General features: G+C 48.6%; 5 protein-coding genes across 5 annotated transcripts; all 5 read right to left on the reverse strand.

Annotated features, from left to right (window-relative positions):
- Positions 1-22: 22 nt before the first annotated feature.
- On the reverse strand, positions 23-1,083 carry EDB91DRAFT_1079356 (uncharacterized protein; the record flags this gene model as incomplete). Its single annotated transcript, XM_041315121.1, has 6 exons — positions 23-163; positions 375-413; positions 556-641; positions 688-747; positions 812-846; positions 1,028-1,083. The coding sequence occupies 6 exons, from the start codon at positions 1,081-1,083 to the stop codon at positions 23-25; spliced, it is 417 nt and encodes a 138-aa protein (XP_041180703.1).
- Positions 1,084-2,291: 1,208 nt separating this feature from the next.
- EDB91DRAFT_876954 (kinase-like protein) lies at positions 2,292-3,344 on the reverse strand. Its single transcript, XM_041328686.1, has 5 exons — positions 3,108-3,344; positions 3,027-3,057; positions 2,938-2,975; positions 2,656-2,880; positions 2,292-2,536 (listed from the first exon to the last, which is right to left on the reverse strand). The coding sequence occupies exons 1-5, from the start codon at positions 3,288-3,290 to the stop codon at positions 2,378-2,380; spliced, it is 636 nt and encodes a 211-aa protein (XP_041180704.1). The 5' UTR covers positions 3,291-3,344; the 3' UTR covers positions 2,292-2,377.
- A 272-nt stretch (positions 3,345-3,616) lies between these two features.
- EDB91DRAFT_1113688 (uncharacterized protein) lies at positions 3,617-4,760 on the reverse strand. The gene has a single exon (XM_041317857.1). The coding sequence runs from the start codon at positions 4,637-4,639 to the stop codon at positions 3,623-3,625; it is 1,017 nt and encodes a 338-aa protein (XP_041180705.1). The 5' UTR covers positions 4,640-4,760; the 3' UTR covers positions 3,617-3,622.
- A 6,082-nt stretch (positions 4,761-10,842) lies between these two features.
- EDB91DRAFT_877104 (kinase-like domain-containing protein) lies at positions 10,843-11,873 on the reverse strand. The gene is made up of 6 exons (XM_041328687.1): positions 11,806-11,873; positions 11,562-11,746; positions 11,482-11,512; positions 11,393-11,430; positions 11,111-11,335; positions 10,843-11,059 (listed from the first exon to the last, which is right to left on the reverse strand). Exons 2-6 carry the CDS (start codon positions 11,721-11,723, stop codon positions 10,991-10,993), a joined length of 525 nt encoding a protein of 174 aa, XP_041180706.1. The 5' UTR covers positions 11,724-11,746; positions 11,806-11,873; the 3' UTR covers positions 10,843-10,990.
- On the reverse strand, positions 11,746-13,040 carry EDB91DRAFT_1113719 (uncharacterized protein; the record flags this gene model as incomplete). The annotated part of the gene is made up of 4 exons (XM_041317858.1): positions 11,746-12,548; positions 12,583-12,722; positions 12,763-12,953; positions 12,999-13,040. Coding segments are annotated over 4 exons (846 nt in total), but the record flags the coding sequence as incomplete, so codon positions are not given.
- Positions 13,041-14,029: the final 989 nt, after the last annotated feature.

A 14,029-nucleotide genomic window follows, 5' to 3' on the forward strand; every position in this document is an offset into this window, starting at 1 on the left:
AACACATTGGGACCTGGGCTTGTCATTGGATCATTGCAACGTGTTGCAAGGCCATGAAACCCGAATAGGAAATTTCCGACATGATGCACCGGTTGCCATTTCGGGTACCGGAGGTTGCTGGCGGCTGACCCGTTACATTGGTTTTGACCGAAACTGAAACCCTCTGGCAAAATATTCATAGACCTTCACAACACTTCTCTAAAATTCTAACAACATGCAATTGTTATAGCCAGAATTGTTTTCTATCATTCCATGTACTTTTTCCGCTACAATACTCCATGCTCGTACTGGAAATCACAAATTAAGGCTAAGTGACCCGTTTCCTATTTAGGCACAGTATCACGTGACGTTTACAGTAAATGTATGTCGTCTACCTTAGCATCCGGATTCCACACATCTCTGATCTTCAGAACCTAAAATACATCATCTGTACAAACCCGACGGCTACAGCGAAGCACTGCAGCACTCATAGCATCTGTTGTGATGGTCGTAGAAGGGTTTCCAGCCTCCGTTGCAGGACTTCGCAGTAGGGTTGCATCCAGGTAAGCACGCTACTCCAGCCTCGGTATTACTAGGAGCCGCCTTCACCCCAGCGGCAGCGGCAAGGACGGCGAGGTAAGTGAACTGAATCTTCATGGTATCTAGTATACAAATTAGTAATGATCGTTAGGTTGGGAAACTACCCACCCGTCAAATTTTTTGATTGTGTAGATGTACGCGAAGGTGCTATGACACGTCCAGGAAGTGCTGAATGTGAAATGGATTTTCAGGTTGCCCAAGTCTTCAAGCTTCAAGTCTCGGGATTACTTACTGTAAACAAGGCGATTGTCTCTGAGGATGTTGAGACTTACCACGTTCAATTTATATGCAGCTGATCATGAGGTTCACGCGAATGACGGACACCCAAATGAATAATCAAGTCGCCCTGTGCTTGAATCATTTTGCGTCTTGCTACGTGCACTTGCCAGGTGCTGCCACGTCAATGCTATCAATTCAAAGGAATACAAGAACTTGTACTACTACGTACTGGCAAATTGGTTTATCTTCAACGCGCCCGCGTAGACCGCTAGTTTCTCGTTCCATGTTGCTAATCTTAGCTGGTTTTACCAATTTTTTTGACACGTGTTTCCTTGTGGCGGCTTCTGCTGCAGCGTGGAGCTAACTTGCCTTAGACAAAAAAATTCCCCCTGTCAGGAGAAGTCCTTTCTAAACTTGCACATATATATTACAAACGGCTCGCGGAAATTCTATATGCCTTTCACCAAGGTCCGGAGAGGCATAATCCATTGCCGCCAGACTCGTGTCAATGATGCTTTACATATGTTCCGGTTCCGACAGGTCCTGACCCCACTCGTGCACCTCTCTTGTAATGCTTTCGACGATCATGAATCTACCGCTTTTCTGTTATTTTTCATCCTCGGGCCTCCGGTTTGAAAGTGTCTCAATTGCTCACAAGCTGCAACAGTAGCTGGGTTGCAGCTGTCGTATGTTCCACTCTTCGTACGGTCTAGTTATCCGTGCTGTGATACATCATGTCTTTATGGCCATACAACCTATCCTGCAATACAACCTGAAAGAGTCGAAAGATGCATTCCTTCACACCTGTCCTATTCCTCACGATTTTGGGCTGCGCACGTACAAACGACAATCTTCGACACTGAGTTCACGAAGGAAGTAAAATTGTTCTTTGACCACGAGCGACTGCTCTTCTGGATCGAGTTGCTTGGCCTTATCAACGCCCTCAGCGGCGCAGCTGCCGCCCTTCCACTCATTGCCCAGTGGCCGAAGGTGAGCAAAAGTTACTGGGTGTCAGATAAAGTGCTCACGCGCAACAATAGGGCCATTTCGAATTCAAAGATACCTCGTCGATGGCAATGGACGTGCAGAGATTCATTCAAATCTTGGCGGCATCATTCTACAACAGCACACCACATCTGTATGTATCAGCACTGCCATTTCGCCTGTCAACTCTGCGCTATCTAGAAGATTTTCTGCGCAGTTTCCAAATACTCTTCATCGCCGGTCTCCTCGAAAAACGCGTCCCGTGGGCCTCCCAGGCGTCCGAGACGTCGTAGATCGTGCCATGACATATTCAGTCTTGCAATTGAGATTTCGAGTATGTCGTTGTGTCGTCGCGCTTGCATTATTGAGAGTTCGCGACACGAGTTTAATGGTTTATCCAGCAGGTTCCAATACATTATCTTAGTATTTTATCAGCTGCTGGTTCCACACGCCAATATATGCTCATTTGCGAATAAAAATAAAATGAGCGAAATAAAATGTAATTGAGTGGGGCTAATACCACATACTGTCTATCTGTCCATTTGGGTTATAAAGTAATGTAAACAGGTTGTCGTATGCAAAACAGTTCGAAGAATCAGTGAGATCCGGATAGCGAGAGAAATTCGTTCTTGATCACTTCATCAATTCCCTCCGTTGATGGACGCTTCAGAGGATCAGTAGACCAACATTGCTCAATAAGATCCCAGTACTTGTCGGGCTGCTCGGGATAACGAGATCGGGAAGGCTTTTCCAACTTGATCCATGCATAGCATAATGGTTATGTTATTTGAGTAATAGTAAGGAATTTTGTTGGTGAGCACCTAAGAGCAGAGCTGATGATATCATCGAGACGTTGAAATTACCTAGACGTACCTGTAGCATAATACCGCCGAACGAATAGATATCACTCTGCTTGCTTGGTCGTACTGGAGATCCATCCTCTCGCTCCGCAAGGAGCTCAGGAGCCATCCATCTCAAGTTGCCTTTGAATGTGGAAGTCCAGGAAGCTTGAGAGGCTCTTATAACCTCCGAATACATCAAGGAAAGACCGAAGTCGGCAACACAAGCAGTACCATCACCATTGATGAGCACATTAGGCTAGAACGCACGTCTCAATGAAATTGAAACTCTCGAGAAGGGTGAACTTTAATTTACTCCATTGAGGTCACCATGGATGACACTGTTGACATGAACTGTATATAGTTATAACTCTAGATCTGGCATTAAGAGTGACTGGCACGCACGATATTGTAGACCAGCTGTGATATCTCTGAGCTGAGATTGGCATGAGTCCACCATCTACATGAAATACATAGAGGACTTACTATCTGGAATCGTCTGACGAGAGTAAGAGCCTCACCCTCACGTGCCAAATAGGTTGACAAGTTTCCATTCTCAGCCCAAGGACTGACTATCGCTATAAATAGGCCGAAGCCAGTTGTATAACCAAAAACTGGCAGAATATTTGTATGCTCGAGGCTGGCGCATATTTTGAGTTCATGCTGCATCCTCTGCGAAGTGGCAACATCTGGCGTAAGTAATACATGCAGTCCTTCGTCGAGCCACTCACCTTGACTTTCTTCTTCTTCTTCGCTGCATCATGATGATCAGCAGCATACGCATGTAATGCTTTCACTGCGACCTGCAAATTTATCAATTTTAGAGAGATGGTCAGACAAAACACTGCAAACGAACTTGGATCGGTGCTTGATCTTTGTGATAGGTACATTTCCAGATATCCCCGAATCCGCCGCGAGCAACAGCATATTCTTCGTCCTTGGTGATGTATATTGAGATGTCTTGGAGCATAGCTTCAGGGGGGACATCGCCAGCCTCATCATTACGAACAGGAAGCAGTGCGTCCGTCCGTCTGGGAAGAGGAGGGAGGGGATTTGTGGGGGTTGCTCGGGAAAGTGGGTTGCTCAGGGTCCATCGTAGAGGAAGGTCTTGGCAGATGCATATGAATGAGAATCTGTGGAAGTGTCCTTCCAACAGTGGCCAACGACAAGCTCGAAGAGCTAAAGAGGGAAGCAGAAGACGAAGAAATTGGGGATACTGGAGCGCTCGATGCGCTCACGTGATCGCTACGCAAACTAGAACTAGTGCGCCTCCGAATATGTCGGTTAACAAATGGAGGGGAAGCTGGACGTTGAGGACGCTCTTCAGCTGGTGGTACAGTCCGAACGCTAGGGCGGTATGGATGTCGATTCGCAACTGAGACGCGCGTATCTTCTGTGAAGACATCGGGATAAGGCCACGTCTCAGCGAAGCCTGAACTTGGTGCAGGAGCCGGGCTTGGAGGGCTATGGTGAGCTGGAGAGTCGTCCAACGACGAATGAGATGAATCGGTACGATCCAAGACTTCCCAGTCCTCCAAGGGTTCACTATTTGCACGCTCTTTCCGCTTCCGGTGGAAGAGCTTTCGAGAGAAGTGGTGATCACCGTGACCACTGTGAAGTGGGGAAGGTAAAGAGAGATTGAGGGGTGAAGGTGTACTCTTGAAGAATGGACTGGGGTTGCGCAATAATGAGATGACAGACGATGAGGGCTGTGGTGACTGAGATCTATGGAATATTCTCGATGGCGAAAGGGGAATGTGCGGTAGAGGTAGCTTGTGTTTGGGCGTAACTGGAGAAGTATCAGACGATCCCTGCACGCTGCGGTCGTCGGAATACGGATCTTGATCCTCAGGAATCCTGAGCGACAATCGAGAGTTCGCGAAACGAGACTGAGAAATAGGACTTCGTTTTGGAGCCTGACTAAACCGCTGCAACACGGCTGGAATATGTGATTCTACGGTCCGTTGATGGTGCCTCGCCACCCTTTCCCCGAGAGGAACCCCACGTTGTCGATCCATTTCCCATCTCTGAGATGGATCTACGTCCACAAGCGCTATACTTGACTCGTCGTCATCAAGTAGCGCCTTCTGGCGTACAGGCACCGGGAAGGTGCAAGACCCTGATGCAAGGTTCTGCGCACGCCCAAGCATGGGACTCGGCGTTGGTAAGGGCATCATCAAAGGTGGCAATGCAGGCGCAGGTATTGACATTGATACAGGAATCGCTAGAACTGCGGAAGTCGCTGTATCTAGCCAATCGGTCAGGACATTGAGGTCTGGGATTTCGAGATATTTGATTTAATCTCACCCCCATCTTCACGTACTTTTGCTTGTTTGCGACAGGCGCTGGCGCCGGTGCGGGTATCTCTAAAAGAGTAGCCAAGGTTAAAGAGGATTTCTTCGCGTTGGCGTTCGTCTCTGTCCGCTTTCTTCGACTGCTTCGCTTTATGGATCATACTGGCAGTCGTACGACTCGTAGCTCGTCGACTGGGCTGACCGGTATCCAGAACTTGATATGGGTCAACCCGAGCGAGATTCATCCACCAACATACTGGACCTGGGGCCCATTCATGCCAAGGTCATTGCTCACCTACAGTGTCTCATTGCGGATGTTGACCTTGTTTGGGTCCGAGCGCCTCTCACGAAACAGCAACCCTGGATGGTAGGCCATTTGAGCGTCCAGAGGCATTTTACGCAATCCAGCGAATCGCCCAAGACCAAAAAAAATACCCTCACCTTCGTCGTCTTCTTGTCACATTTTTGGAAGGTGCTCTTGACACTTGGGTCCGCTTTTGTGGCGAGTTCACTGCTGGTGGAGTGATAGATAAGTCATCCGCTGCTCAAAGAGAGATGGCTTACATGAAAACAACAAACGACGACAACGAAGGCGCCCTAGGGACAGTCCGTACGTCTTTGTGGCGAGCACCGCACATGTCCTTGTCACACCTCAACTCTCGGTTCATGTACAAGAAGAACATGACAGGAACCTACATACAGAACTTCCTTCGGCCTGGGGCTCAAAAGAGGTTGCTCAAGAAGGCTCGCGCTGTTGATACACGAGGTGATGAGCGAAAACGGCGGGTTGCGCAGGCTAACTATGATAAGGAGCGGGTGAGGAAGAACAAGCAGCTGGATGTGCGGAGGAAGGAACGGCGGGATGCTGCAGAGGCTAAGCTCACTGCAGTTGTGCCTCGTTTGACCCTTGCAGAAGTCGAAAAGCTCCGCGTCGACGAAATTAACCTGCAGATCCGGTGGCATCGTCGATTTGACAAGGATGTGCCTGCTGCAAAAAACACGCCATCAGGAAAAGCAAAAAAGGTTGAGGTATTGATGGATGCAGTTGGGCGCTACGTACGAGGTGAAACGCACCCTAAAAACGATACGCAGCACTCGATGGAGCAGCCAGACGGTAGTAACAATGCTCAGGGGATGCCTGGATGCGAGGATGAGTATGATGATGAGTGACCCTTATGTTTGTTGACCATGGCTATTAATGCATAATGTTTAGAATTGATTATAATTCAACGATACAGCATTTTTATAGGTACTTACGATCTTGATAGTGTCAAAAGGCTTGTCCGTACACAGTTTGCCACAGTTTGCCGCTCGTACTACTACAATTTTGATTACATAATGTCACGCTTTTCTTAGAGGCGTTGCCCATCCCCAATAACACTTCAACATCATGCTCAACTCACATTGGAAAAATTCATCGGTATGATTTGGCCTGAGCAAATAGGTACAAACAAGCTCTGTGGAAATGCGACTACGCAGTTCTTTATGCAACACACTGTACTTGTTTTAATAGTTCGCGTACGCCCCGCTCGTCGTCTTATCACACAAATCCACACATGTCTGACCTTCAGAACCTAAAATACATCATCTGTACGAACCCGATGGCTATAGCAAAGTGCAGCACTCATAACATCTGTCGTGATCGTCGTAGAAGAGTGTCCAGCCTTCCTTGCAGGAATACGTAGTAGGGTGGCATCCCGGTAAGCACTCTATTCCAGCGGTATTACTAGGAGTCGCCTTCACCCCAGCGGCAGCGGCAAGGATGGCGAGGTAAGTGAACCGAATCTTCATGGTATCTAGTATACAAATTAGTAATGATCGTTAGGTTGGGAAACTACCCACCCGTCAAATTTTTGATTGTGTAGGTGTACGCGAAGGTGCTATGGCACGTCCAGGAAGTGCTGAATGTGAAATGGATTTTCAGGTTGCCCAAGTCTTCAAGCTTCAAGTCTCGGGATTACTCACTGTAAACAAGGCGATTGTCTCTGAGGATTTTGAGACTTACCACGTTCAATTTATATGCAGCTGATCATGAGGTTCACGCGAATGATGGACACCCAAATTAAGTCGCCCTGTGCTTGAATCGTTTTGCGTCTTGCTACGTGCACTGGCCAGGTGCTGCCACGTCAGTGCTATCAACTCAAAGGAATACAAGAACTTGTACCACTACGTACTGGCAAATTGGTTTATCTTCAACGCGCCCGCGTAGACCGCTGGTTTCTCGTTCCACGTTGCTGATCTTAACTGTCAAACAGGATTTCTTTGATACCTGTTGCTTCGTGGCGGCTGGAGCTAACTTGCCTTGGACAAAAAATTTCCCCCTGCCAGGAGAAGTCCTTTCCAAACTTGCATATATATATTACAAACGGCTCGCGGAAATTCTATATGCCTTTCACCAAGGTCCGGAGAGGCATAATCCATTGCCGCCAAACTCGTGTCAATGATGCTTTACGTATGTTCCGGTTCCGACAGGTCCTGACCCCATTCGCCCACCTCTCTCGTAATGCTTTCGACGATCATGAATCCACCGCCTTTCTGTCATTTTTTACCCTCAGGCCTCCGGTTTGAAAGTATCTCAATTGCTCACAAGCTGCAACAGTAGCTGGGTTGCAGCTGTCGTATGTTCCACTCTTCGTACGGTCTAGTTATCCATGCGCTGATACATCATGTCTCTATGGCCATACAACCTATCCTGCAAGGCCAATTGGAAACACCACATGGACGACAATTCATTTAAAACATCTCCCAAAAAAATATCAGTCACCATCCTCACCTTCACCTTTCGCCATCTCCGACAAAGCTTCCGACACCTTCTTCCGCCTCGTCCAATAAATACCGCTCACGCGTCCACTTGAAGTGCCGCTCGCCTAGTACTACGGACACCGTGATCCATCGCAAGCCGCGGGGCAATCATGTACAGGAACTGTGGGATCGACCTCATCAGGTACGGTGCAGTCGGCGGGTCCAATGGGCCCGCGAACGTGATGGGAGACTCCCCGATGTCCAGCTTCATCAGACGCGAGTTGAGTTGCAGATCTACATTGTCGTTGTCTTTCAGAGGTGCTGCGCCGAGTGATTCGAGTTGCACGTCTACGCACAGTGTGATCTCGGACAGCGAGTTCTGAGGTCTGCGAGAGCGGTAGGGCGCACGAGGAGGGGTGGAGCTCAAAGGATGAGGGCGCGAGGCATGGTTTTACACACCTCTCAGTGAGAATGATGTTTTTTTAGCTTCGTGCCAGGTGAGGAATCCATCCCGAAGGCACGCAGGAAGGATTTGAACAGGCTCAGATTCTCGCATTAGATATGCAGGTGAATGAGTGACTGAAAGGGCTGGGGCACATGTGAAGTCTGGGATGTCTGCCGCCCGAAGTGCACAGGCGAATCTCGATAGTGTAGACAATTTCCAGGACAAATATCTCAAACCCCTTAGGATATTTGACATTGTTATCGAGAAGATCGCGGATGTGTGGGCTTCTCCTCTCGTTCGGAACCGAACTAATCCCGTTCCATAGGTACATCCATATGAAAAGATGGCACTGGGCGTGTTGTCTTGTGCATTCAAAGTACGTTGTATGGCTCTCAATTCTATCTCCTGCTCAGCAACCATACGCGTAGATTATTCTCGCTCACGTGGATCGCGATGAAGCGATACATCGTCTTCAAGTTGTCTTCAAGTTTGATCAAGTCTACGGCTTCACGATCCAAGACGAGACGCTTGGCCAGATTTCGTCGATGCGCAGTATCCTTGGACAGATCTTTCAGCAGACCCTTAAATGTGCCCATTTTATCAGGGATTATTCGGAGAAGAAGAATTTTTGTGAGTCTTCAACAAGTCAAGCGGGACCGTCGCTATGGAAAGGTCTTTTCCACTATCGCGCGCGACCTCGCTGACCGTCACCCGGAGATGAGACGAGCCTTGGTGGATACTGTTCAAAATGCAAGTGCGTTCAAGACTACGGTGGATATCGTCCAGCAGTGGCAGAACTTACTATTATGGAACCGCTAGGGAAGCTCTGACTCCACCGCGGGCCCTGTCGTGATCGTGATCGATGCACTGGACGAGAGATCTCCCTAATTCCGAAGATACTGGGCTTCGCGAAAGAGTTGAAAGATGCATTCCTTCACACCTGTCCTATTCCTCACGATTTTGGGCTGCACACGTACAAACGACAATCTTCGACACTGAGTTCACGAAGGAAGTAAAATTGTTCTTTGACCACGAGCGACTGCTCTTCTGGATCGAGTTGCTTGGCCTTATCAACGCCCTCAGCGGCGCAGCTGCCGCCCTTCCACTCATTGCCCAGTGGCCGAAGGTGAGCAAAGGTTACTGGGTGTCAGATAAAGTGCTCACGCACAACAATAGGGCCATTTAGAATTCAAATATACCTCGTCGATGGCAATGGACGTGCAGAGATTCATTCAAATCTTCGGCGGCATCATTCTACACAGCACACCACATCTGTATGGATCAGCACTGCCATTTTCGTCTGTCAACTCTGCGCTATCTAGAAAATTTTCTACGCAGTTTCCAAATACTCTTCGTCGCCGGTCTCCTCGAAAAACGCGTCCCGTGGGCCTCCCAGGCGTCTGAGACGTCGTAGACGTGCCATGACGTATGCAGTCTTGCAATTGAGATTTCGAGTATGTCGTTGTGTCGTCGCGCTTGCATTATTGAGAGTTCGCGACACGAGTTTAATGATTTATCCAGCAGGTTCCAATACATTATCTTAGTGTTTTATCAGCTGCTGGTTCCTATGGCGCTGGATCTGTTCAACTATTCTTCACATGCAAAACTCACACACGCACAGACGCCACACACACACAAACGAGACGCACACATAATCACTCCTTCGCATACACATTCTTGTATTGTAGGAAAATTAGTGCTGCACTATGATCATTCATAAAATTCATTGATGCCCCAAGATATCCAACTCTGCACGTGTCAACATTGGGCCAGGCTCTGTGATCAGAGCTGCCGACAACTGCTGAGCCGATCTTGAAACGCCTCGCAAGGCTGCCGTGAGGTTGAAAGAGTCTAGTAGTGAGGCCTTACGAGACGAGTATGCGCACCCTGCGTAATGACGAACAAATACATTCAAGCCTCGGAAGGCATCATGTGGCCGTGGGAGACTCTCCGGACCTTGCCGGACCTTGTTAGATTTGGGCACTTTTGCTGATGGCCCTTCTCATCGACACTGACATCAAGGATCCACCCAGCGCGAACATCTTTTTGACACCAATATGGCAGCTTTCCGTCTTCTTTTCTCGCTCTCGTCCACCAGCCGAGGCTTTGCTGCCAATGCTGGCGGCTTCGGTGCGTTTTTTTTGCCCTTGGACTACTTGATTGGCGCTTATAGAACCCTTCATTAGCAGCCTTGTCTGCAATATAAATTGATCATCACTCCGAGACCTACTCACTTCTCATCACTCCGTCTCGTCCACCGGCCAGGCCTTAAAAAGATTCGAGGCTTTGCTGCCAATGCTGGCGACTCTCAGTGCGTTTCACTCCGAGACCTACTCACTTCTCATCGCTCCATCTCGTCTACCAGCCGGGCCTTAAAAGATTCGTTTATAGAACCCTTCATCAGCAGCCTTGTCTGCAATTAAATTGATTATCGAATCATGTCAGATCTAATAGTGCAGTACTAATTTTTCTACGGTACGAGAGTGTGTATGCGACGGAGTGATTATGTGTGTCGTCTCGTTTGTGTGTGTGTGGCGTCTGTGCGTGTGTGAGTTTTGTATGTGAAGAATAGTTGAACAGATCCAGCGCCATAATTGAGTGGGGCTAATACCACATACTGTCTATCTGTCCATTTGGGTTATAAAGTAAAATAAACAGGTTGTCGTATGCAAAACAGTCCAAGCGCGTCCGTTTGTGTTATAAATAGGTGGTTGTATGCAAAGCAGTTGAAGAATCAATGAGATCCGGATAGCGAGAGAAATTCGTTCTTGATCACTTCATCAATTCCCTCCGTTGATGGACGCTTCAGAGGATCAGTAGACCAACATTGCTCGATAGATCCCAGTACTTGTCAGGCTGCTCGGGATAACGAGATCGGGAAGGCTTTTCTAACTTGACCATGATAGCATGATAGCTATGTCATTTGAGTAATAGTAGGGAATTTTGTTGGTGAGCACCTAAGAGCGAGCTGATGATATCACCGAGACGTTGAAATTACCTAGACGTACCTGTAGCATAATACCGCCGAACGAATAGATGTCACTCTGCTTGCTTGGTCGTACTGGAGATCCATCCTCTCGCTCCGCAAGGAGCTCAGGAGCCATCCATCTCAAGTTGCCTTTGAATGTGGAAGTCCAGGAAGCTTGAGAGGCTCTTATAACCTCCGAATACATCAAGGAAAGACCGAAGTCGGCAACACAAGCAGTACCATCACCATTGATGAGCACATTAGGCTAGAACGCACGTCTCAATGAAATTGAAACTCTCGAGAAGGGTGAACTTTAATTTACCCCATTGAGGTCACCATGGATGACACTGTTGACATGAACTGTAAATAGTTAAAACTCCAGATCTGGCATTGAGAGTGACTGGCACGCACGATATTGTAGACCAGCTATGATATCTCTGAGCTGAGATTGGCATTAGTCACCATCTACATGAATACAATAGAGGACTTACTATCTGGAATCGTCTAACGAGAGTAAGAGCCTCACCCTCACGTGCCAAATAGGTTGACAGGTTTCCATTCTCAGCCCAAGGACTGACTATGCTATAAATAGGCCGAAGCCAGTTGTATAACCAAAAACTGGCAGAATGTTTGTATGCTCGAGGCTGGCGCATATTTTGAGTTCATGCTGCATCCTCTGCGAAGTGGCAACCTCTGGCATAAGTAATAGATGCAGTCCTTCGTCGAGCCACTCACCTTGACTTTCTTCTTCTTCTTCGCTGCATCATGATGATCGGCAGCATACGCATGTAATGCTTTCACTGCGACCTGCAAATTTATCAATTTTAGAGAGATGGTCAGACAAAACACTGCAAACGAACTTGGATCGGTGCTTGATCTTTGTGATAGGTACATTTCCAGATATCCCCGAATCCGCCGCGAGCAACAGCATATTCTTCGTCCTTGGTGATGTATATTGAGATGTCTTGGAGCATAGCTTCAGGGGGGACATCGCCAGCCTCATCATTACGAACAGGAAGCAGTGCGTCCGTCCGTCTGGGAAGAGGAGGGAGGGGATTTGTGGGGGTTGCTCGGGAAAGTGGGTTGCTCAGGGTCCATCGTAGAGGAAGGTCTTGGCAGATGCATATGAATGAGAATCTGTGGAAGTGTCCTTCCAACAGTGGCCAACGACAAGCTCGAAGAGCTAAAGAGGAAGCAGAAGACGAAGAATTGGGGATACTGGAGCGCTCTCGATGCGCTCACGTGATCGCTACGCAAACTAGAACTAGTGCGCCTCCGAATATGTCGGTTAACAAATGGAGGGGAAGCTGGACGTTGAGGACGCTCTTCAGCTGGTGGTACAGTCCGAACGCTAGGGCGGTATGGATGTCGATTCGCAACTGAGACGCGCGTATCTTCTGTGAAGACATCGGGATAAGGCCACGTCTCAGCGAAGCCTGAACTTGGTGCAGGAGCCGGGCTTGGAGGGCTATGGTGAGCTGGAGAGTCGTCCAACGACGAATGAATCGGTACGATCCAAGACTTCCCAGTCCTCCAAGGGTTCACTACTTGCACGCTCTTTCCGCTTCCGGTGGAAGAGCTTTCGAGAGAAGTGGTGATCACCGTGACCACTGTGAAGTGGGGAAGGTAAGAGAGATTGAGGGGAAGGTGTACTCTTGAAGAATGGACTGGGTTGCGCAATAATGAGATGACAGACGATGAGGGCTGTGGTGACTGAGATCTATGGAATATCTCGATGGCGAAAGGGGAATGTGCGGTAGAGGCAGCTTGTGTTTGGGCGTAACTGGAGAAGTATCAGATGATCCCTGCACGCTGCGGTCGTCGGAATACGGATCTTGATCCTCAGGAATCCTGAGCGACAATCGAGAGTTCGCGAAACGAGACTGAGAAAGGACTTCGTTTTGGAGCCTGACTAAACCGCTGCACACGCTGGATGTGATTCTACGGTCCGTTGATGGTGCCTCGCCACCCTTTCCCGAGAGGAACCCCACGTTGTCGATCCATTTCCCATCTCTGAGATGGATCTACGTCCACAAGCGCTATACTTGACTCGTCGTCATCAAGTAGCGCCTTCTGGCGTACAGGCACCGGGAAGGTGCAAGACCCTGATGCAAGGTTCTGCGCAGCCCAAGCATGGGACTCGGCGTTGGTAAGGGCATCACCAAAGGTGACAATGCAGGCGCAGGTATTGACATTGATACAGGAATCGCTAGAACTGCGGAAGTCGCTGTATCTAGCCATCGTCAGACATTGAGGTCTGGGACTTCGAGACATTTGATTTAATCTCACCCCCATCTTCACGTACTTTTGCTTGTTTGCGACGGCGCTGGCGCCGGTGCGGGTATCTCTAAAAGAGTAGCCAAGGTTAAAGAGGATTTCTTCGCGTTGGCGTTCGTCTCTGTCCGCTTTCTTCGACTGCTTCGCTTTATGGATCATACTGGCAGTCGTACGACTCGTAGCTCGTCGACTGGGCTGACCGGTATCCAGAACTTGATATGGGTCAACCCGAGCGAGATTCATCCACCAACATACTGGACCTGGGGCCCATTCATGCCAAGGTCATTGCTCACCTACAGTGTCTCATTGCGGATGTTGACCTTGTTTTGGGTCCGAGCGCCTCTCACGAAACAGCAACCCTGGATGGTAGGCCATTTGAGCGTCCAGAGGCATTTTACGCAATCCAGCGAATCGCCCAAGACCAAAAAAATACCCTCACCTTCGTCGTCTTCTTGTCACATTTTTGGAAGGTGCTCTTGACACTTGGGTCCGCTTTTGTGGCGAGTTCACTGCTGGTGGAGTGATAGATAAGTCATCCGCTGCTCAAAGAGAGATGGCTTACATGAAAACAACAAACGACGACAACGAAGGCGCCCTAGGGACAGTCCGTACGTCTTTGGGCGAGCACCGCACATGTCCTTGTCACACCTCAACTCTCGGTTCATGTACAAGAAGAACATGA

Source organism: Suillus paluster, assembly GCF_016628075.1.
Source record: "Suillus paluster strain FC165 chromosome Unknown EDB91scaffold_9, whole genome shotgun sequence".
Classification (NCBI taxonomy): Eukaryota; Fungi; Basidiomycota; class Agaricomycetes; order Boletales; family Suillaceae; genus Suillus; species Suillus paluster.